Here is a 23,912-nt window from a genome sequence, read left to right on the forward strand (position 1 = left end):
CCTCCCCCCCCCGCGCCGTCCTCACCTCGCTCCTTTCTCTGTCTCAGCCGCTCTTCCCTTCCCCCTCCCCGCCCAATCTGCCCGTGGCCTATAAAAAGGGCGGCCGGCGGGGGCTTTCTTTCTCAGTCCGCTGCGGAGGCGGGCGGTGGCGTCTCTCCTGGGGGAGCGCGTGCGACCGAGACAGCCCGTCGGCCGCGGGTGCGACTGAGGACGACGACGACGAAGAAGCCGCCGACGCCTTGCTCCGTCCTGGTCTGCGGGCCTTCTCCGGGTCGCCCTCTGCGGGCGGCGGCGGCGGCATCCCTCCCCCCGCAGCGGTCCCAGCTCGTCTGGCCCGGCCGCCGGGCTGCGTCGGGGCCGCCTTCGAGGCCTCCTCCCCCCCCCTGCGCGGCCGACTCCCCCCGCGGCGCCGACGCCATGAGCTCGGGCACGCCGTATATCGGGAGCAAGATCAGCCTCATCTCCAAGGCGCAGATCCGCTACGAGGGCATCCTCTACACCATCGACACCGACAACTCCACCGTCGCCCTCGCCAAGGGTAGGGCCGGAGGGGGGGGCGCGGCGGCGGGGGACCGCCTGAGGGGAGGAGGGCGCCGGGGCGCCTCTTCCTCGGACTCCCGCCCCCCACGGTCCCGGGGGGCGGGCCCCGCCTGCGCCGGCGCTTCCCGAGGGCCGGGAGGGGAGAGCCGATGGCGCAGGTCGGCGCCGCCGCGGGATTTGGCTTCGCTTCCTCGCGCGGCTCTTTCTTCTCCCCCTTCCCCGGGGGGGGGCACGCGAGCACCGCTGGTGGTGGTTGGGGCTTCGGCGCGGGAGGCCGCAGCTGGGCTTCGGAGGGAGGGGAGAGCGTGGAGCGAAGCGCATCTCTTTAAAGGGACGCGCGCGCCGCAGACCCGCGGGGAGAGCGGGCGCCGCGCTCTCCGAAGGAGGTGAAGGCCCGGGGGGGGGGCGGCGAGCGAGAAATCGCCTTCCCCTCCCCCCCCCCATGGGACCCTTTTTCAGACCTTCCGGAGGTGGAAGAGCGACTCTAAAGCCATAAAGGAGACGTCGCGGATTGATGCTGGAAAGGGAGAAGGTGGTTACGCTCCGTGGGCTGTCAGATACAAAACGCGTGTGCATCTTTCTAAGGCTGGTTTTTGAACAACGACACCCCTCCGCCCCCACCCCAAGCTGCTGCTTGAGCCTGATTTCAGAAGTCACTTTTGGAAACGGCCGTGAATATGTTGTAGAGGTGCTGCAGTCCCTTGTGGGCTCACCTTTTTACTCTTCTCATGAGGAGTGGAGAGATCGCTGCAGTCTGCTGAGCTTCTGCTGTTCCCCCAACTCTTTGTGGCAAAGGGATTGTTTTGGATTTGTAAAATGAGGTGTAGTGGGAGCTGTTGGTGACATCAAGGGCCAATCACATTTTAGCCTTTGGTAATATATGGATCCAGTCCTTCTGGATGGTTTAGGATTCAGTCTATTATGCAAACATAAGTAGGTGTGTTGCTTCATTAAACTGCAGTATTAACAATGGGCAAGCATATTGTGTGAGCAACTCTTTAACTCTTGCTATTTCCAGTCTTACAAGCACATTGGGTCCTTGCATTGTTTGACTTCAGTAAAAGCAATTGTAGTATTGGAGAACTTTCCATTCTACCTTTTTGGGCAGAACGTTTCCAAAGGAAAAAAGAAAAAGTATGGCTGTTCCACTCTGAATGCTATTTATGTTGGGCAGTTTCAGAGTTGAGCTAAAAATGTCCCTTGAAAGCATGGTACGTGACAAGATATTCATACTATATGTGGACTGGTTGTTTATAAAAACTAATATGTATTATCCAAAATATACTAAATCTGATACCGCTCAGTTTATGATACTGAGAAATTAAGATATCAAATGTTCTGGGGAAAGGTGTATTCTGCAAAAGAAACTACAGTGAGATTAGACTGGAGGAAAAAGTCACTCTGGGGTTACAATTCAGCACAGAACTCCTTTTCTAAAGAATAACTCTGTACTTATATGAAATATTGGAGTTAAATAGGGAGTGATTTTCTCCATCCTGGCTCTAATCAAGGGTGCTCAGAAGGGGTAAAAGTGTCATTAACTGAATCCAGAGAGTCAAGAGATGTGCTTTGTGCAATAGTTTTGTCCTGTTAAAATGTTTTGAATGTATTTTAGAAATACATTATATAAAATACATTTTATTCTGGAAAATAATGAGCTAGCCTATGTCTGTTGGCAGCCCTTGTTCCACTGTGAATTCTATAACTGCATTCTCCCCAAAGCAGCAGTAGTTGGCCATTTATCCATTTGCTCTGTTTGGGAGCCCCATAAAGTTAGCTAAACAGAAATGAATATTCTGTTCATTCAGCTCCCTCTCCTCCCTTTCCAGAGAAATTCAGGGGGACTGAGAAGGCCTTGAATGCTGATTTCATGGAAGACTTGGTGACAAGATTCCTGTAGATTAGACATTTCCATTTCCCCCCAATATTAGTCTTGCCTGGTGGAGTGAACAGAGCTGGAGTTCAAGGGACACTTTGCATTTCTGAGATTGCAGTGCAAAGGCACAGTATAGCACTGACATCCCACCCAAGGAGAGGCAGGTTAAGGGGTCCAAAGTTTTGTTGTGTTGGGATATCCATTTTGAGCCAGTTTTATTATTTTGTGGTCTAGAATGAGGCAATTTAAAGTTTGAACTGTGCTCCGGTGTACATTTAATAAAGTTTTGTAGAGAATATGAGCAAACCCTGTGTACTGATTCATGCATGCCATGTACATATGAGCAGAGGGTTGTCATGTTGAAAATGCTGCATCAACTTGCCTTGTTCTGTCTTTGATCTGCTGACGTATCTAGTAATTTTGGAAAAAGGGAATTGTTTTGTTGTTGCTGATAGTTTTGATTGCCAGAACTGTAGTGCTAGGTTTGCTAGAATGGCTTTTTAGGTCTGAAGTCTATGTGGAAAAGTCAGTCAGAACTTGAGGTTTTGGGAATATTCTTTAGTTAGGCCTTCCCTAGAAAGTATTGTTTCTTCCCTCTCCTTTGATTGTTTTCAAATCAGTTTTAAACTTTACTGAGTAGTGTTAGAAAGTTATTCAGGGCTGAGGTCTGAATTAATCACTTGATTAACTTACTCTGACTTTGAGTCTGTTTGAGTAATGTGTGGCTTTCCTAAACTTTATTCCCTGTTCCCAGTTTGCTGCTCCATCTCTCTTTGGCAGTCGGGTTTCTTAGTGCCTTGTTCTGGGAGGAAAGTGTTAAAATGCCTAAGGCACAGTGCTCCATTTCTCCTTTTGCTTGGTTAAGGCAAGAGCTCTTTTGAAAAAGTTCAGATTATACCTAGGAGTAAAAAAAAAAAAAAAAAGTAGAGCATTTGATTTTAGCAGCTGTGGCCTTAACAATTAACTACAGGGTGTGTATTGGAGAGAGGTGGGGAACTGTTTTTAACTGTGATGTATGGGTGGGAATGCTTATAGCATTCTAGAATATTTGTAGTCTTGCCACGAGAAAGGAATACTCAGAGTTGTGAAGCATTTTTGTGTAGTAATATTGGTTTTCTTTTGTTCTGGTGAAGAAAAGCTGAGGTGACCTGGCTTGGTTCAGAAGCAACCACACCATCACTGGTGTGAGAGCAAAACAAAATTTGAATGGAAAAAATGGCTGTTGAGAAAGAGTATATATCTGTAGGAAACTCAGGGCCTAAAACAAACCATATGGCCCTCAGTGAAGGAAGCATTTTCAGATATTGTATTAAAATGAAGCCACATAGGAGTAAAAAAATCCATGTTTAAGGAGCATGGTCTTTGTGGTGTGCACATATGGGTGTAAGTGGAATGTTGAAGGAATAGTATGAAAAGTTGAAGGAGATAAAGAAGACAAAAGCAGTGTACCTTCAGACAGATTTAAATTAATTGTTCTTTTGAAAGATGTTCAGGATAAAGGGAGAAATGCAACATGGTTGCAGGAAAGTCAGAAACAAATTTGGAGACTACAAAGACCAAGTTGAAGAAAGTATAGGATTTTGAATTAGATTTTTCTGCAGAGACAGAGCAAGTACAGGTAGACTTGTGACCACAATTGGGACCAGAACTTCCATCACTAAGCGATGCGGTCGTTAAGTGAGTCATGCCTGATTTTACAACCTTTTTTGCTGTGGTTATTAAGGAATTTGGCTTCCCCCATTAACTTTACTTGTCAGAAGCCCCCTGGGAAGGTTGCAGATGGCAATTATGTGACTCCAGGATGTTGCAACCATCATAAATACATGCCGGTTGCCAAGCACCCAAATTTTGACCATGTGACTGTGAATATGCGACAGTTGTAAGTGCGAGAACTGGTTGTAAGTCACTTTTTTGAGCATCATCATAACTTTCAACAGTTGTTAAGCAAATGGTCATAAGTCAAGGACTACCTCTATTGTCTGTGGATGCCTTTGCCAGAACATCCAGTTAATGCAGGTTGGCCTGGCTAGGCTGTTGTTCCAGTTGTGGACAGATTGATAGAACTATACTACTGCTAATGTTTATGTAATTAGGGAAGAAATTGCAGAAACTTTTAGGTGGTGACCCAGTCAAGCTCAAGCTATTGCAGAACAAATGAGTCCCCTAAATTGTGAGGGGCTGTCATAATTTATTTACTTAGCTCTCAAAGTTGTGGCAAATTTATTTAACTGCTGATAGCATTGATTTGACCCAGATTCCCAGAGCTGTTAATGTTTGTGAGATGGCACCATTTAAAATACCAGCAAAAAAGAGTTGATGAAATCATTGTTTAAGACTTAATCCTTAGTTGTAATACCAGTAGACTATTCTTTACAGAGTCTTGTGCCTAAATTCCAGAGGCATTGTAGGAAAGAATTGTTAGCGGTTTTGTGTACTGCCTGTTCAAATTGTTCACAGTAATGGACTGTGATGTGGCCAGAAGCTGCCTGTCCATAGAGGAGAACTGAACGGTCACCTAGGGTGCCATGTTAAGTAGGTACCTTTTTTTAAATCAAAATTGTCCTTGGGGCTGGAGGTGCTAATTGCAAGGTTTGCCTAGGTCACCAGTTGCTGGCAGCTGGCTTCCTCTAAGGAAGCCTAGTACACTGGATTGATTAGACAAAGAGGGCTCACCCCATACCCAGGATAGAATAAGATGGTAACTGGATTAAAGCAGAGCTGGATGAGTAGCTCAGAGAGACAGGAACTATTAAGAAGCCATCCATCCATTGGAACCAGTGTAGACAGTAACTTATGCCAGAACCCAACCCTCCATGTCATACCAGAATGAATCAGCATTATCAGTCCTATGCCCTTTATTAACGATTCTCACAAGTATATAGACAAGGATCTTCTCTTTTCTAGAAAAGGAATCAGTCTGATCAGCACAGGGCTTTTACATGGAAGGAGTTCCCTGCTCTTAGAGAGGACAAGAGTCAGTTTGAGGGAGAACCCCTTCTTAATTGAAGTATAGGCAAGGCTAAAGGTAGGCAAAGCTTTACAAACATCGTCCCTGTCATAGGCACTGGCTTCAGGGGTGCAGAAAGTCAGATCCATATAGGAAGTGGCTCAAATGTATTAATCATGCCCAGTTCCCTGTGGCTCTTACAAAAGGAGTAAAGGCACTTTTTGACCTACAGGGGATGTTTGGGATCCTTAGTGCAGTCTAGTAAGTATTTGAACACTAAAATATCCCCAAAGATGAAGTGCTATAAAAAAAAAGCATCGAAACAAAGAGGAAAAATCTGCCTAAGAATCCATTCCAGGCAGGGAAGCATTCTTGTATAGTGTTAAAGAAGCTTCTCCCAGTGAAGCTGTTGTTGATTCAGTTCTTACAAAAAGGTGAAAAAGAATTCCCTTAATGAAAGAATGAACAATTCTTCTGCTTAGTTTAAAAAAAAAAACCTGTTCTTGAGACCCAAATCACAGATGCAGAAGAAAAGCCAGTCAGAATCCCATTCTAAAGATTTATAATGTGTGAGAAGCAAAATGTAGATAGGTAAAAGAAGAAGCAGATTCAAATACTGAGAAATGCAATGTGGCAGCAGAAGACTGCATAAAGTCCCATGGAATGGAAGGAACACGCTCCTCAGTTGTCTTCCAAAATTGCTCCGTTCTCTCTTCTGGGTGTGCTAGGCTTCAGACATTCCAGAATCACTTACATCTTTGCTAAACAAGAATTCTGTGGGACTGTAAATCTACCTGTTTTTTGGAAAATAGAAGCAGATCTCATGCTGAATGCTGCAAAGTCCTCTAGTGGCCAAATAATGTCAGTGCCATTGGAAGCCCCTGCTCCTATACAGGAGCCAAGAAATTGATTCAAGTTGGTACCTCTGCTCCCAACAAAAGGGGTGTGGAAAAGTAAAGTAGTCACTGAAGGATACTCAAATCAGTTTGCAAATCCTCATTTAACCTTGATTGCTTAACAACATACCTTTTGATCCTGGAGGAACTTAAAAAGTAGAGCCTTTAGTAGCAGGAATGGTCCACCTAAATTTTCAGTTCCAAACTAAGTTTGAAATATAATCTTTATTTCTAAAACAGCAGTTAATCCCAGATCTGGTCAGAAGGATCTTCAGGCAGAAAACCAGGTGCGTCCTTTGTAAATGGACACCAGTCTCCTTTTATTTTTAAAACCTGGACCAAAGAAGAAACTTGTTAGATCTAATGACACTCTTGTCAGAATTGCAAAATGTTAAGACTTAACCTATTTTTGTCTTCTGAGATTAGAGGCCAAATAGAAACCAACATGACAAAGATACTGGCTTCAAGACCAAAGCATGCAATGATTTTGCAGGTGGATTCCAGACCTAGGAAATAGAAAATAGTCATAATAGTCCCAAAGTTTGTGGATATTGTCTGGTCCTTGGGACTATGTAATGGTGTCTCCCAAGACACACATGCCCCTAAATCCAAGGAATGCCGAATGAAGTCCCACACTCTTGGCTTTCTGCAGAGGTTGCTGCTCCCCACTTCGTTGAATCTCAGGCTTCAGCAGCTTTTCATGCAATTGTCAATATGCTTTGATTTGAAGATTACTTGAATGGGAATGGCAAACACTGGAAAAAAGATGTTACTCTTTTCAAGACAGAAGAATAGAAAATAAAACCACCTGAACCTTTAGATATTCTTAACAGAGTTATGAAAGCCAAGGTTTTCTTTTGCCCAGATGCCAAAGTCATTGCTCACTTCAAATGTCACCCCGTTTCAAGGCAATTCAGAGATTTTTGAGTGCTTGGCAATTATGTTTAAAGCAATAGATTATTACTCTCACCTGAAGCCCCAGATTTAATATTAAAACTTTTTGTATGTGGTTCAGGAATCCTTTTTAGTTTTAAGTGTCAATTATAAGAATGCCGCTTTGCTTTACTTTTGTCTTCTTGATGTTTAATATTAATAGATTTTTATTGTCATAAGAATCTCTTCTAAATGTGTTCTACTTTCAGTTAACAAAGTGGTATTGTATGTATTTCTGAGATGGTTATGTTGATTCTAGCTGTTGTCTCTTTCAGTCTGGCCGTGATATATCAGTTATTCTACAACAGTAGGCTCTTTTTGGATTTTAATAAATTGCTCTTCATAATATGAAGAAATATTATTTACCATGGATTGACAAATCCAATACCATTAACCAAAAGTCAGCAAACAAGCTGGATCAGATATAGCAATTACTACTTGCCACTATCAGAGGGTGGGGACAGAAGATTTTGAGATAATGTTGAGGTCAAGACCCATTTCAGCTATAGTAAGGTTCTCTTATTTTCCATAAACAAAGAGAAGCGCAAGAGCTAGTCGATACATGTCAGACATTGAAAAACTCTTCTGAGATGTGGTGTGGAATTATTGGGAGGTTCCGTCATTCTCATATGCTTCTGAAGTCAGTTTAGCAAGGGAGGAACCTTGCCCTTCTTAGGCATAGAAGAGTAGACTCTGATCCTATATTTTCATCAGAGCAAAAAAAAAAAAAATGTAGGGCCATGCACTTCTTAATAAAGATTTGGATAAGCACTTTCAATCTTATGCAGGAAAAAGGCAGAATGGCTTTGGGTTTTTGGGTCCTCTGGTTCTGGGGATCTTCCATCTTTGGTTCTGGATGGTCTTGCACTGCCTCAGACAGAACCAGTGTGCAATCTGGGGGTTCTCTTGGACACACGGCTCCTGCTTGAGGAGCAGGAAGCAGCCACACGTAAGGAGGATCTTTGCACAGCTTTGGGTTGTGTATCAGTTGTACACGTTCCTGGACTAGAAGGCCCTGCTCACATTCATGCCCTAATGACCTCCCAATTGGATTACTGTAATACACTCTACATGGGGTTTCAACTGGTACAGAATATGGTGGCACAGGCAATTGAGTGAGGGTGTTTATTATTTGGCACATGTGACATCACTGCATTGCAAACTGCATTGGCTGCCAGTGTGCTTCTGGGTGCAATTCAAGATGCTGGTAGTCACCTTTAAAGCCCTTTATGGCTTGAGCTGGATCACTTATGGGACCATCTCTCCCTGGTTGTTTCTATCTGTTCTATCCAGTCCAGCAGTAGGGGCATGCTCTGGGTCCCATCTGCTAAGGAGTTTCAGCTGTTGGGGCCCAGGAGGAGAGACTTTTCCGCCATGGTGCCTGCCCTTTGGAACGTCATCCCTCCAGAGTTCATATTGACCCCAAATCTGCTGGCCTCCTGCAAGGCCTTGAAGACTTGGTTCTGTGCTTCAGCCTGGGGCTCTGGGTATGTGATAGTGCCCATTTTCTGGTTGTGCTGCCTGATGTTGTTGTAATTTTCTCTTGGCTGCTAGGAGTTTTATGTTTTTGTATATGATTTTATTATTTTTAATATTGTTAGCTACACAGAATCATGTATTTCAAATGGGCGGCCATATAAATCTTATGAATTAATGAATGCCACTGACCAGTTCATTAAAGCAGTCTGATGTTTTCAGGCTTCTGCGCAATCCTGAAAAGAAAGTTGATTCTACTTCAGGATTTCATTAACTTTAATGACTGAATTCCTTAAAACACAGGAAAACTGCTTCTCAGGTAAAATCATTGGGCTGGTTTAATAAGTAGTGGTGAGACACTGTAGTTCTGAATTGTTTTCAAACTGTGCAGGGCCCTTAAAAATATACTTGCCAGACAATAATCTTTTGCCTTTTAATAGCCTAACTAGATCAAGAATGACAGCTGATGATTCAGTAATCTTAATGAGTTTAGAGCAGTCTAAATCTTCTCAGTCAAATACTTTATTCACTTCTCTAATATAAAAATTCTTTCCCAGTCTTTTTCTTGCATCACGTTGGGAACTGGAAAGGGTAGTATAACTTTGTTCTGATGGAATCTGTTGTGTTTCTATTACTAATCTTTTTCTTGATATGTATTGGGTGTAATAAGTTTGCTTTTGCCTGCCTTCAACAACTAAAGATGGAGTACAGGTAGTCCTCACTTAACAATCATTTGTTGAACGATGGTTCGAAGTTACAATGGCCTTGGAAAAAGTGCTTTACGACCTGTACTTGCACATAAAACCATTGCAAACCATTGCACCCGCCAGTCATATGATTATGATTTGCGATCTTTTTTACGATGGTTGTTAAGCAAATCATGTGGTTGTTAAGCAAATTCTGGCAAAAAATGTCCATTTTGGAAGCTGGATTCACTTAACCACATGATTTGCTTAACAACCACTGTAAAAATGGTCGTAAAATCTGGTCTGGTCATGTGACTTGCTTAATGACATCCTTGCTTAATGACCAATGTTCCAGTCCCTGTGGTGGTCATTAAGTGAGGACTACCTGTAACCATGATGTCATTTTTCCTAAAAGAAGAGGCAATAGCATACTATGAGAGCATACTGTGATTATGCTTAGTAAGGAGATAAAAGAGGTACAGCTTAAAAAATTAGCTGCATCAGAAGAGTTGTGCACAGTTAGCTGGCACAGAGGCAGTAATATCTTGAACATATAACTAGAACTTTAGCTTTAGTCTGGCAGCAACAAATGCGAATGAATGGAGAAGCCTGTCGGTAGCTGTAGTGAAAACATAGGAACATGCTATCCTGAGAATGACGTGCTACTAATTTGATTCAGTTAGCCTAATACACATGTAATTTTTGTCCTGTAAAAAGTGAATCCTATTATTAGGCTATACTTACTTCTGTGTGAAACAACTCCTTAGTCTTCCTGTTCAAATGTCATCTTTCTCCTTCACCCCCATCGCAAATCACACAGGTTTTTGGCTTGAGAATTACTGTCTTAATTAAAAACTTAATCACTATCAAGTCTTTGCGTTTGTCTCAGTACCAAACTATTCCTTGCTAATTGCTCCATTCTACAGGGGTGGATAGGTATGGTTTAAAGGAAGAAGAGGGATGAATTCCTTCAGTATTTGGTTTACTTCACTTTCTTCAGCCCCACGTTATATGGTTTCATTGTTGCAAGTGAGCAATGTTAGTGAACAACAAACATTCCGATATAATTTCGACTGCTTATTTGAAACATGAGAACAAAGATGGATCTGTTTTAATTGCTGGACCACTCATACAAAACAGCATTTGTAGCACTGCTGCCACTTGCATTAAAAGAGTATTTTTGTATGCTTATTTTAAAAATTTATGTAGTATTCTGTAATAAGTATTTCCAGCCAATTTATGTTTTTTAAAAGATGACAGTTTGTAATGAAGTATTCATTGTTCAGAAAAAATATATTCAAGATTTAAAGGCTTTGGAAAATAAAAGGTTTCTGCCTAGTGCTGTAAAAATATTGGATGGATCCTGGCTTAAGAATGCCTATCTAATTCAGCATTTTATTCCCAGAGTGGCCAAATTGATATCTCAAACAGGAAATGAGGATGATAACATCATATCATATGTGATTCTAGCAACAATAGTAAGAGAAAAGATATCTCTGTGACTGGTGGTGTAAAATGTAATCTAAAGTTGGTTGCCATTATCACAAATTCTTAGTGCATAGTTAAACATTTTTAGTGTAAGACCATCAATGAATGTAATTTAAGTCATTTAATGGATATTCTCAAAATAGGGCTTAAAAATAGATCCTGTCAGCATAAGTGCTAGGTAAGTTTCTTGAACGAAAAATTAAGCAGGACACCTAGAATGTCCTGTCACCCAGCCACAATTTGCCTCACCTCATGGATGGGGGAGGACACATGGAAGAGAAATAAGTGCTCTTCCATTACTCTTTGGATTAGAAAAACTTGAGAAATTGTCAGTTGATAAATTTTCCTTCACAGGAGTTATCTCAATTCCAAAGCAACAATACAGTGTAATGGAGAGGGAGGCAAGAGGCAGCCTTTAATATTGGTCAACAAGTGCTAACAACTTGGACCACTCAGTAGCCAGGTCAGTATAAGTTCTTAAAAAAATACTAACTTGCATTCTGCGAATTGATAGCATAGCTCAAAATATATAGCTGAAAGAGATATTTATATAAAGATGGTATAAAATAGCTGTTGCGTTCAAGTAGTAACACTTAAGTCTTTCTTCAAAGTGCGCTCATTTGGAACAGAAGATCGTCCCACGGACCGCCCTGCTCCTCCAAGGGAAGAAGTTTATGAATACATCATCTTTCGAGGGAGTGATATTAAAGATATCACTGTATGTGAGCCACCAAAAGCACAGCATAATCTGCCCCAAGATCCTGCTATTGTCCAAGTAAGTAATTCCATCAGGAACGGATAACAGTTTCACTGTGTATTTCTTTCGGAACTTCTAACAGAGTAAAAGCCACTTTTAGTAGGCATCTAAATTCAACTGGGCTTAGCTGATAAGTTCTAATTCAGTAACAATATTATTGCTTGTTATATTTGTTAAGTGAGTCATTAAATTTGTATCATATCTTTCTATTAAATATAATGCTCAAGGTGACTAACAATAGAATTGCAAGTGAAGTACAAAATGAACGCATGAACACAAACTGCTTAAACACAGTAGTATATTAAAGGATTAAAGACCTAGCTCTGCCAGCTTGTGTGGGGCAACAGGAATTTTACCCAGTCCTGGGGGTGGCTGGCACCTTGATGACGCTCCCTGAGCTACCTGCCAACTTAACATCTATTCTTGGATTTTATTTATTGGCTATTTACTCAAGACCATTTTATATTGTATTTTTAATTGATTTTAACTTCTTTGTAAACTGCCCAGAGTCGCTCTTTAACAAGATGGGCAGTGACAAATTTGATTGACTGACTGACTGACAGAAAGAAATATTTATCTATAGAAATAGGAATAAAGACCTGTTTATTTGCTCTAGTACAATGACAACAGAAATAGAACTAGTTGGTATTCCAAAAGGCTGGAAGTATGATTAAGATTCTCTCTCATATTTCTACCAAGGATGTTCCCAGTACTGACAGTATCAAAGGAATCCTCTCCCAATGAATTTATAACTCAGACAGATCCTTATGGAGAAATATTTTAGGTAGCTTGATTAGGACAGGTTAGTGAATCATTTGTGACACAGAAGTCTTGTGTTCCCTATAATTGGCTAATGTCAGTCGTTGGTTGGTGTTTCTGAACTCATTTGAAAAATAGCTCTCAGTAAAGAATATTAGTTACAAAACCTGATGTAACTAGGGCATATTTCACCACAGACATTTCTGAAAATTGGTTTGGTTAGACCACTAGTCTCAGTTGTGCAAAAACAGTATTTGCCACTTCAAAAATCTGCACATTCAGGTTTGAATGCAATCGTATACTGGAGTTTGCTTGTTTTAGCCGCATATAAATGAAAACAGAAAGCAAGTATATACTGAAACTGAGTTTTTAAGGTTTTTCAAATGTTTTGTCTACTTTTTGACTAAGATGCAATTGTTCACCAGTATGTTAACAATTTCAGACACTACTTGTTTTTACACACCATGTTAAATCAGCCATAGTTAACAAACTGCAATGGCTGTTTAAGTCTAAGATACAATGACTAATTTATGTAGCGTGCTTATTGAGGTCAACTAAAAACCTCGCAAACTGCATTTCCACAACAATGCTACACTTGGTTATTGTTCATCTTCGTTTGTTGTTTTTAATCTGTTGTGGAACCCAATCCATTTGGTTAATTTATGGTTTAGTGTTATAAGAAACCAGAAAATGGGCAAAATCAGTGCCCACATTAAGTATATTTTGTGAATTCAGCCAATGTGAGGTATTTTACTTTTAGTTTAACTTTTGTTAGCCATGCCTTAGGATGTACTGTTGTGCAAAGATTAATTTTAAACTTGAACATCTGTCTTTTTATAGAAATGGGAGTTAAGGTGTCATCAGCCTGATCATATGTTTTAAACATTATTTATTTATTAAATTTATATAGCTGCCATCTCACAAGAAGTGATTCTGGGCAATGTACAACAATCAAATAAAATAGCAATATAAACAGTTATTATAAAAACAATCATTAAAAAATACAGTCATTATTATACAAGCCACAAATGGAGAGAGTAAATGTATCAACCATATATCAACCACAGTAGGGGAGCCATCTTAAAATGTTGCCAATTCCCTGGGACCCCCAATCCTGGTGACATAACCAGGTCTTGAGGGGCTTCTTGAACATTAACAGGGGTGGAACATTAACTGGGTTTTGAAGAAGATGGTGAGGCAGGAAGAAAATCTACTCTTATGGCTATCGTTTGTGAAGACTATAACAGCTGTCTGTTATTAAGATTTTGTGGGGGTGGGGGGGAGTGCCTTGAAATCAGTCTTGACTCTTGGCGACTGCCTGGATGAGTCCCTGAAGTTTCTTGATAAAATTTTTGGAAGTGGTTTGCTATTGCCATCTTCCTAGGGCTGAGAGAGAAGGACTGGGCCAGGGTCCTCCAGATGGCTTCCATGCCTAAGGTGGGACTAGAATTCATGGTCTCCCATTTTCTAGCCTGGTGTCTTAACCACTATACCAAACTGGCTCTCTTTATTAAGATAGTAATACATAATTTATGGTTAGAATTGTTTGATTTTCATCTTCAACTTTATGTGGAGAATTGATCCTATTATACAGGTGGATGAATCTTTCCTCACTTGATCTGTAAATCAGTGGTTACAAGGATTTTCCCTGTTTCTTGCAATACTGTTCTTTCAACAACCTCATCAGACTTAAGGTTCTAGACCAAATATGAAGATTGCCTACCAATTTGACATTAAACATATTCAGCAGTCAGACCAATTTGGCTTCTTTACAAACCATGGTTCAACCAACAATGGCATAATATGTGTTAACTCAATCTTTGCATTTCTTAAAACCTATTTCATGGCATTGTCCATCTTGTTTTCTTCTTTTTGCTCATGGTAACGTCATTTTCTAACGTTCCCTTTTTGCAGTCGTCTCTGAGCTCTGCGTCTGCATCTTCTTTTCAACCTCATGTGCCTTATAGTCCCTTCAGAGGGATGCCACCCTACAGCCAGCTTGCTGCCAGTTCCTTAATTGGCCAACAGTATGCAGCATCCCTTGGATTAGGTGAGTAACAAAGGCCTGCTTGTCACTGAGATGATCAGGGTCTGGGCTGCACCGTTTAAGGGTGGGGTACATGTCCACAGAGAATATTCTTCTGAAGAAGAAATGTCTATTGATGAATAAAGAAAGGGTTTTTAAAAATAATTTCTATCAAAATGTTGGAGTATTTGAGGAAGACATTTCACTATGTAACTCTCTAATCTGAAGACATCCCACCTTGACGTAGACTGATTGCGTAGAGTGAGAATCAGGCCAAAGATACACTGAAGTTGGGCCATTTCTGAGTTGCTGAAAGCATAGCTTCACAAAAACCAGTGTCTCCACGAAGTTAAGCCAGTTTTTTTTTTAAACCTAACTGCTTACTGGTTTTAAACTAGGTTATAAAGTGAAGCTTATTCAACTAATCAACTTTTAGACAGACTACTCAGTGTGTGGTACATATTAGGTGATTTAGACTGAAGATGAAAGCCTGACACTACTTAAGGCATGAACTAATTACAGTTGCTGTTTCCTAACCTTAATTGATAAGCTGTAAAGTTTTTTACAAGTTCACAATATATTTTGGGGGGGGGGGTTGTGTGTGAGTAAAAATATGTGAGCTGGTAATGAGTATCAGTTGAAAACTTCCTAGGGTTCCGTCTTCCTCTTTTCAGTGTATCTGAGCAGTTAGTGTTTAAGTTTTTGTAGGGGTAGAAAAATGTTGGACTCTGTTTCTACGTGAATATTGATATACTTTTTGAAACACAATTTTCTCTTTATATACACACTGAGCAATGTGAAGATTAAAGGTTACTCATTCTGATTCACATACGTTCAGGAAAAATGAATTATACTACGTTAAAATACAAAACAATTTTTTTTTTTGTCCACATCTTCATTTCTATTAGTTGTTAAAGCATTTCAGCATAAAGTTAGCACATGATATGTAATGTTCATCTAGTGGTGGGCAACTTGACCAAGATCTGTCTTGTTCCTGGTCAAATTCTTCCAAGTTTCAAAACTTTTAAGAATATGTTAGCTGCTTAAACTTTCTTTCCCCAGTCATCTGGATGTCAGTAGTGCTGTGTGTCTCACCAGTCTCCTTCTCTGCTTTTTCTTCTCCTCTCTTGTCTGTCTTTCTAGAGAAGCTGGTAAGCCCTCCAGCATCAGCAGCTGCTTCCAGTCCTAGCACTTCTTCATCTCCTCAGCCAGTTTCAGAACCTGACTTATCATCAGAGCCACATCTGCTGTCTTCTAAGGGTAACAGCAGCTTGAGGATTCCAAGTATTAGAAGAATTCCATACTGTTTGCAAACGTTTCCTTTTTTTAAACCCCCCTTCTTCCTCCTGAACCAAGTAACACCTGCAAGAATTACTGCAGTAGTCTTGTTTCTGAAAGCCTTGGTGCATTTGCTTCTGCTCCAGGTATTGGATGGGTGGATGAACAGGAATTCACTTCTAGACAGTCATTTGACATTCTGAGGTGGAACTAGAGTGAAGGGATAGTGCAGAGTAGAGCCAGAGAAATTTAGGAGCATGAACACATGGAGAATGAGCTGTTGCAGATTTGGAAGCCTTCCACTTTGCAAAAAGCCCTACCTGTGCTACTAAAAGAAGAGGGAAAAAAAAATACAAATTAAAGCTTGGAGAAATTATTCCTATAAAATTTAGTATATTGGTGGATGATAGGACACCCATGAAACAATCCATTGTACAAGGGCATGTCTTACGAATTCCTGAGTGGCCTTGGAACACAGCAGCTTGTGTTTTGTAAAACAGCTTCCCCAGATAAATTGAGTATGGCCAGGTGAATTCAGCATTGTAACTAGTTGATGGGTGTGTGGTTTCCTCTTGCTTGAATCCTGCGGCAAGCATGTGAGGCCAGGGTTCAACAATGGCAGGTAAACAACAATTGGGAAGGAGAGGATAAGTAGCAGCCTCTTAATTCAGTATTGAATGTTTCTACAATACGAGTTTCTTCAGGGGGTTGTGATTCTTGTTGTCTTCATGTGATTATATTGTTTCTTCTACACTTGTCTAAGTACAGTCGTGCATTTCCTTGATAACTCTTGAACATAGTTAATGCTTGGTAGATAGATGGCATTTCCTTTGCACGTGCTCTTGAATTTTGGATTTTCTAAAGCAGAGATCTAGGAAGAACCATTTGAAGATGCAAATCTCAGAATTATACTTGCAACTTGAGGATTCTGGGGAAGCTGTATGAATGGCCTTTAAGTAGCAATAGAAGTTCTTTGAGTTTCTTGCAGAGCATATTCAGAAAGGGCACTTTCTGAATGTATTTTGTCAAGTCATTTGCAATATGTCTTGGCATTAAAGAGGTTATTTGCAGTGCTAGATTTTTTTCCCCTTCAGTACCGTCTAAGTAAGGTTTCAAGAGGCTTTGACATAACACAAACATTGGATAAAATATATTTTACTGTTGTCAAGTGGTAATTAAATATATGTGCCTATAAGCATATACTTATACAAATCAGAATTCATGGTTCAGATCTAATTTTCAATAATTAATTTAGTTACAAAGTGTTTGGACTTGTGGAAATGAACAATAGACATAATCTACATACAGTTGCTTACCATGTGAATTAGTTTCAAACACCCTTACAGTGTGGTGTTTAAAAATAAAGGTAGATGTATGAGACACAGACAAGGTTTATGGGTGATCATATGACATATATAATATTTGTCTTCTAGAATATGATGTTTCAGCCAGCATTGCAATAATCGAAGGTTTGATGGGAAAGCAGAGATGAACTTAATCATTGATCAAAAGGACAGAGTTATATATTCAGTGAACTGAATTCTGCAGTTGAAAAGCTATGGGAACCCATGTATCTTCATGCTTTATTCTCCTTCCAAAACAGAAGCTTGATGTGTCTTTAGCAAGAATCTTGATCTCTCTGTGCTCCTATTGAATCTTCATGCTATTGTCACAATTTGTGTGTGTATGTGTGTGTGTATCCTAGTGTAGAGCTTAATACTTATCATGAGGAGCTGTTAGCTCCTTGAGATAGATCAGGTCAAGAAACAATCTCTGGATTATGTAGTTGCTTTTCTAAGTCCCTCCTTACAGGCTCGTACCTTCCTTTCCCCTTAATGGCTTTTCATACCTTCCCAAGGTCAGCTCCTAATTCTTTTACAGGAACAGAGGCTGAAACATTGTCTCTTTGCTTGTGGAAGCCTTATTGAGTTTCCTTTCATAACAACATTCTCGTAACTATTCTAAATTTGCATGTTTGAGTGGAGTGGCTTTCAAATGTGTTATTGTATTTATATCAGAAACTATTTTATCAAATAAACTGATAGAAGTCTAAATGATTTTCTGAAATACACTGATTCTGGGAAAAATTTGAATATGTACTCTCCCAGGAAAAGCTGGGTTTTCCTCCAAACCAGATCATGGAATGTGTAGATTTGCTGCTTTTAACTTTTACTGGATGGGGAGGTCCAGTCTGCTAGCAAGTTCCGCAAGTCTGGAGTTGGTCTACTTTTGCACTGGTATCTTTGAGCATTGGTGGATTTTTGCTACTAGTTGCCTGTGTCAAAGTATTTGGTACGGTGAGGAATCAGTGATCAAAATCCACCACCAATCAACAGCTAACCTTTGTAAATGTGGATATGTTCATATATCATTCTGAACAATATGGCTTTTTTGGCTTTGGCTTAGCATGCTGCACATATCCAGCCAATCGTAGCTTAGTCAAAAGAGCACACTTAAAGTTTAGTGAGATGTGTGAACCTGGTCTTTCAATTATGATAATACATCTGTGTGAAAGAGCTTAGCTTTGTTCTTAAAGATCCAGAATAGGTAGGTAGAGTGCTTTTCATCTAAATCTGAGAGCCTATACGGTTTGGAATGAAATATGCACAAAGTAATCACCATACAAACCTGTTGAAATTTGCTGATAGTTTGGGGACTATAGTAAATCAAATTCGCTCCTTGTAGCATTTCCATGTGGTGTCCCTGATCAATTGCTAATGCTTCCTAGAGTAACCCTCTTTCTGGAGAACATTCTGTTTCAAATTCTTTTAACAGGATGAGGGAAGCCAAGGTCTCTGAGCACAAATCAAGTTTGGTCAGAACAAATGCAGCGGTTACTGACATTGCTTGGTTTCTCTCAGGTGCTGCTTTTCCATCTGTTCATTCAGTGCGCAAAAGTCCAATGGTGGAGCAAGCTGTTCAGACTGGCCCCCTCGATAACAGCTTGAATCCCAAAAAGGCAGGCAAAGCTCCTCCAGCGATTCAACGCAACACACGTCAGATTCAACAGAATAACAAGGCAAATGGTACTGAAATCTTTTCCTTCAGATATATGCCAGTGTTTTAAAATAATAATAATAATAGTAATTGGAACTACCATCTGCTGTTACCTTTCAGCATCTTGACTATATTGAGTGAACAGGCTTTCCTATTTTGTCTTAGATATAGTTGAACCACCACCTGTGCAAACGCAAGGGCAGGTGAATGATGAGAATAGAAGGCCCCAGAGGAGGAGATCAGGTATGTTACCTGATTGTAAATTCTCCAAAGTAACTGAATTACCCTCTTCTGCATTACTTCTGTAATACAAACTCGCATAGAAGAACAAAGATTAATTACTAATTAATTAAGAGTGCTCCTACTTAAATTGAAGTCTAGGGGAGTTCAACATTTCTGTGCATGAAGAACTAAAAGAATTACTGTGAAAGGACATTAGTATAATCCACAAGGACGTGAAGTCTTATGTAGTAATATGACTAGTAGCATTAGCCTAGGAAGCTGTGCTGGTCTTTGAGAAGTAGTTCAAATCTAAGTCAAAATGTAAAATGAATTAGAATGGAAGAAAGGTTAGACTGCTTTCTTTCTGTATTCCAGTTCAATAGACTGGAAGTTTACTGGGCAAAATATTTCTGAATTAGAAGTATTTTCACTGTGTTGGAATACAGCAAATTCAGAAGCAAAAATTCTTGAAGCTTATGATTTGATGGATCACTTCTGAGTGGGAGGAGATCTCTGTCAAATTCTAGACGTTCATACCATCCAACCATTAACAGAATGAGAAGTACCAGAACAGCCAGCTTGCTGGCATCACTTCTGTGGAATTCAAATGATGTTGAGAAACACAGCATCATGTATTGCCTTAAGCAAGGAGCATGTGAGGTGAGCCTTGCTTTGTCTAGAATTAAAGGAATTCTCACTAGAAGATTGTAACATCTTCCATTCAGGAAATAGAAGAACTAGGAATCGTTCCAGAGGACAGAATCGACCAGCTGCTGTGAAAGAGAATACAATAAAGTTTGAAGGTGACTTTGATTTTGAAAGCGCCAATGCACAGTTCAACCGAGAAGAGTTGGATAAAGAATTCAGGAAGAAGCTTAACTTCAAGGGTTAGTACTTTTTCTGTTTCTTGTATGATTGGTATGCCAGTCCCTCCTCCTTGATATGGATGAAAGAAAACATCTACTACCAATGTAGCTTGTTATATATGCATATTTAAAAATAATGATTTCCCCCCTTCCTCTTCAGATGATAAAGTTGACACGGGAGAAGAAAAGGGAGAGCCTACTGTGGCTGCTGAAAACTGTGATGGCAATCCAGATGAAGATCTACTGGGACCCAATTGTTACTATGACAAAACAAAATCCTTCTTTGACAACATCTCATCAGAATTGAAGTCTAGGTAACAGAACTCTGGGAGCTTTATTTTAGCTCTTCCACACTAGTTGTGTTGGTTTAATGGTGTTTTTGCCCAGTACCCTTTTTTGTACTCCAATATTGAGCAGAAGTTTGCTTTTCAACAAATGAATGTCCTTAAACCTGCGTCCCTGGTCCTTTTTCAGTTGCAAATGAATACCTTTCTCAAGGTATTTTATTTTCTATAACTATATTATAGATTTTATATGCAGTCCTTCCCTGATTACAGAAACTATGCTTGGAAGGCACTAAAAGCAAGCTCATTTTTCAGATTCTAAAATGGTAGCCCATTAAAGTAAAGAGTTCACAAAGTAGGTTCTAAAGCTCAAAAAACTTTGATCTCTGCAGTGCTTAAGGTTTAAAGTTTGGTAAGCAATCATAGGTGGGGGTGAGGAAGAAATCTGAGACCAGAAGAACTTGCTCAACCAAGCTCTTCATAGGAACCCTAGGATTTGAGCCTTAATCTCCTTTTTGTGATGGGAGTCCTAAATGTTTAGAAACAGTATTCTTTGTGACTCTTTGCCTTGATATCCTTGTTTCTTAGTTCTGCAGTTAGGATTTTATTGAGAGATAGAAAAAAAGAAGTCAAATGTATATATCATGTTCTTGGCAGAAGCTACCCCATAAGTACTGCTGCTTGGTTACTGAAGGATGAAGGATTCAGTAACCAATTCCTTCTGAATTACTTGACATGTTTTAATCTTAAATCCCATTGGTTAAAGTCTACATGATATGGAAAACTCAGCCACAGCAATATGATTTGGAAAATTACATTCATAAAACACATTTGGTAGTATATTTTGTGACAGACTTTGTATGGGAAAATGATGTGATGGCCTTAGTCTTCTAATCTCTTTGCTTGAGAGAGAGTTTTACAGCATGAATTTAAAGAGAACTTGAAAACTGGTAACTTGTTTTTTAGTTCACGGCGTACAACATGGGCTGAAGAACGGAAGCTCAACACAGAGACATTTGGTGTATCTGGGCGATTTCTCCGTGGCCGCAGTTTTCGTGGGGGATTTCGTGGTGGAAGGGGGTCTGGAGCTGTGCGGCGAAGTCAGGCTACTCCCAGAGTTGGCACTGGAAGAGTTTGAATCCTGCAGGCAAGTCACAAAATTAAAGTATTTTAGGTTCAGCTTTCTTAGAGCAGCTGGGATGAATAAAGAAAACCAAATTGTCTGCTTATAATGAGTGTATTCCTCAAAACCAACTAATTAGACTCTTGGGAGTACTTAAATTAGTGAAATGTTTGCTTTTATGGCAGTGTGAGTTTTTTCTCTCTCACACAGTTTTTCAAGGGCCTTGTATGTAGTTAACCTTTAGGACTTAAATACTTTCGGTGAATTTTTTTAAGTGGCTTGAAGTAAATGAGCATCCAGCAGAGTAATAGATAAATTTATTGTATAGTTGTTAAACATGTCTATGTGTTTTATTTTAGAGTTTTCAACCACATTGCTATGAAGTCATGTACATAGGAAAGAGGGAACAATAAAAACTGCTGCACTTAAAGGATGGGTGAATGAAACATTATGTTCACATGCCTGAATTCCGGTGAAATTACTGCTAATATGTCACAGCAGGATTGGAGCACTGGAATTACTTCAGAAGGAGTGTGCTTAGAAACCACCAATTCAAGAAGTTCTCATTTTTTTGGATTTTTCTTTTTTGCGGGTGGGGGTCTTTTTAAAAGTAGTGCAAGAAACCTGTGCTGCTTTTAAGTTCCAACCGCTGTTGTAGTTGAACGCAGGGAATGCTTGTTCTATTCTTAAAGAAAGCAATGCAATTCTAAATTCTTCAAAAATGAAACCAGCAACTTAATCTGGAGAGCCAAATGTCTGCTGGTGTCCTTTTGTTCTGACTTCTATGCCTTTCTCTTCACCTTCCTGCCCCTCCTCAAGCAGATTGTTTTGATGTCTAGAAACAAATTCTAGTGCAGAAATGTTGTGTGTGTGATGTGGTGATGGGATTTGTTGCTGACCATGTATCTGTAATTCCGACTTGCCACTTGAGAAATAGGATTTCTCTGGAGAGTTACACCGCAGAGTTGCTTGGAGTGCTGGTCACCCCTCTCAAAAGAACTAGTATCTCAAATGGTGGCCCAGGATAAATGCCATTTTCAACTTCCTAATGATGAGCCATTCTCCTTATGTGGAGAAGGCTAAAACTTGCATAATGCCCTTGCAGCAAATCTTGAGGGATGTTTTTTATCTCTCTGATTTAAAGGGGAAAGTCCAAGCTTCAAGCATTCATTCATGTTCTCTCAGAATGCGAAATGTGATGTCTAAATGAAGCTTGGGCAACCAGTATGTTCAGTTGCTCTTCTTAATCTCCCCCAACTTTATAAATAGTTCAACTTTTTTGTGTTTTTAAAATAGTTGTGGAGGATGAGCGCACAGGGATTATAAACTTGCATGGAAATGGGTAAAGCCTTTAGTAATAGGTTTGTGCCACTTTTGTTATCTGTAGGAATATTCTGTTGAAAGGCTTCCATAGTGGATGCCGTTTCTCTCCTCCCCCCCACCCCCATTTCCATGGCTCCCCTAGGTCATGCATTAAGTTGGTGTAAAGCTTTAGTTTCTTTTGTAGGCCTTCATCACAAAGGGTTAACACATTGTGGTGAGGTCGCGTTATGGAGTCATGTAAATTGTAATTATAAATAAACATGTAAATGTTTAACTGTTCTCAGCTTTTTCTTTTGCCTGTTGCTGCAAGTAATTTTTCAATCAAAAAGTTAGGTAATGACTTGCAAACCAGGGTGATGCTGTATTTAGGAAGATGCCCTGAATTTGATCCAGGGTTTTCTGAAGAGTTAATAAGGAACAAAATATGCATGCATGCACACACATTGTCTGCTTACTTCAAAAGCACTTTTGTATGAGTATTATGTTAACTCCATGTCAGCTAGCTTATTCTTTAGTGCTGAAGTTTCAGTGTTTTCTCCTGGGACTTGCTCCTTAATCTCCATTTTGAAATGTAAATACTTCTATCCGAATAAGCGGGAGATGCTGAAAGGCTTGAATAAAACTTTGCATCCATGAAAAATGGATTGGGTGTCCTTTTAGAGAAACCAATCTGAAGCCTCTAAAGTTGGGCATTTTTAAATACTTAATATTTATGTCCTGTGAAACATATCCCTATACTACACATTGCAGTCCCCAAGGACAATCTCAAAGAAGAGCAAAATGGTTGATAAAAAAATGTTCTTGCAAAGCATGCGCTAGTATAGAATTGAAAGAATCAATACCTTTGAACCAATATGAAATTTTGATGGATTTGTATGTGCACACTCATATTTTTAAAAGGGCTAAATCTGATTATGCAAATCAGCTTTTTAACCAAATTCAAATTAGATCTTGGGTGATTTACACATCCCTAGATGTTCTGGGAACATAGCAATTTATCTTACAAAGAATCCGACCTTGGCCCCATGTAGACTATTTTTGTTGACACTGGTTCTGCAACCTTTCATACCAACTTTCCAGTCCTGGCTAGACACGTGATACTGCAATGGGGATCTCTGCAGTGTCTTTACAACAGAGCAACAGCCTCTTACTTGCACGATACTAACACTGATTTGAGCTTGAGAGATTAGTAGGCCGCCCTGATGAACTAACACTTGGAGGTTCCTGTTAGAAGGGCCAGCTTTCTTTGCATTTGATAATTAGCAGCTCAAATATTTACCAGTAAATAAAAATTCCATCATAAACACACCTTTTAAAAGTACTTGCTCTGAAATATCACTGGTGTTAGAAGTATTCTGCCATGTCTTCAGAAACGAAGTTTGTTCAGTTTTTAAATCATGTGGAGCACCCATACTGATCTGGAAGAATTACTTTT

The 23,912-nt window shown here is 40.0% G+C and overlaps 2 protein-coding genes across 4 annotated transcripts in view; one reads left to right on the plus strand and one right to left on the minus strand.

The window, feature by feature from the left end:
• Window positions 1–21,992, plus strand: LSM14B (LSM family member 14B). 3 transcript variants are annotated; one of them, XM_088153769.1, is made up of 10 exons: window positions 2–538; window positions 11,454–11,617; window positions 14,273–14,408; window positions 15,528–15,644; window positions 18,524–18,688; window positions 18,825–18,902; window positions 19,607–19,768; window positions 19,908–20,061; window positions 20,998–21,178; window positions 21,514–21,992. In XM_088153769.1, exons 1-9 carry the CDS (start codon window positions 418–420, stop codon window positions 21,167–21,169), a joined length of 1,269 nt encoding a protein of 422 aa, XP_088009895.1. In that variant the 5' UTR covers window positions 2–417; the 3' UTR covers window positions 21,170–21,178; window positions 21,514–21,992. The 3 variants fall into 3 exon arrangements, with proteins under 3 accessions (XP_088009897.1, XP_088009895.1, XP_088009896.1); XM_088153771.1 differs by lacking the exon at window positions 15,528–15,644 and having other exon boundaries at window positions 1–538; XM_088153770.1 differs by lacking the exon at window positions 18,825–18,902.
• The window catches only part of PSMA7 (proteasome 20S subunit alpha 7), a 12,446-nt gene continuing 9,571 nt past the window's right edge, over window positions 21,038–23,912 (minus strand). Inside the window, exon 8 of the transcript XR_015798431.1 lies at window positions 21,038–21,172. The gene's annotated coding sequence lies outside the window, so the exon portion shown is untranslated. The remainder of the gene's footprint in view (window positions 21,173–23,912) is intronic.

Source organism: Python bivittatus, unplaced genomic scaffold, assembly GCF_059951505.1.
Source record: "Python bivittatus isolate LINGU-HERP-01145 unplaced genomic scaffold, Pbiv_v1 ctg000700_np1212, whole genome shotgun sequence".
In the NCBI taxonomy this organism is placed as follows: domain Eukaryota; kingdom Metazoa; phylum Chordata; class Lepidosauria; order Squamata; family Pythonidae; genus Python; species Python bivittatus.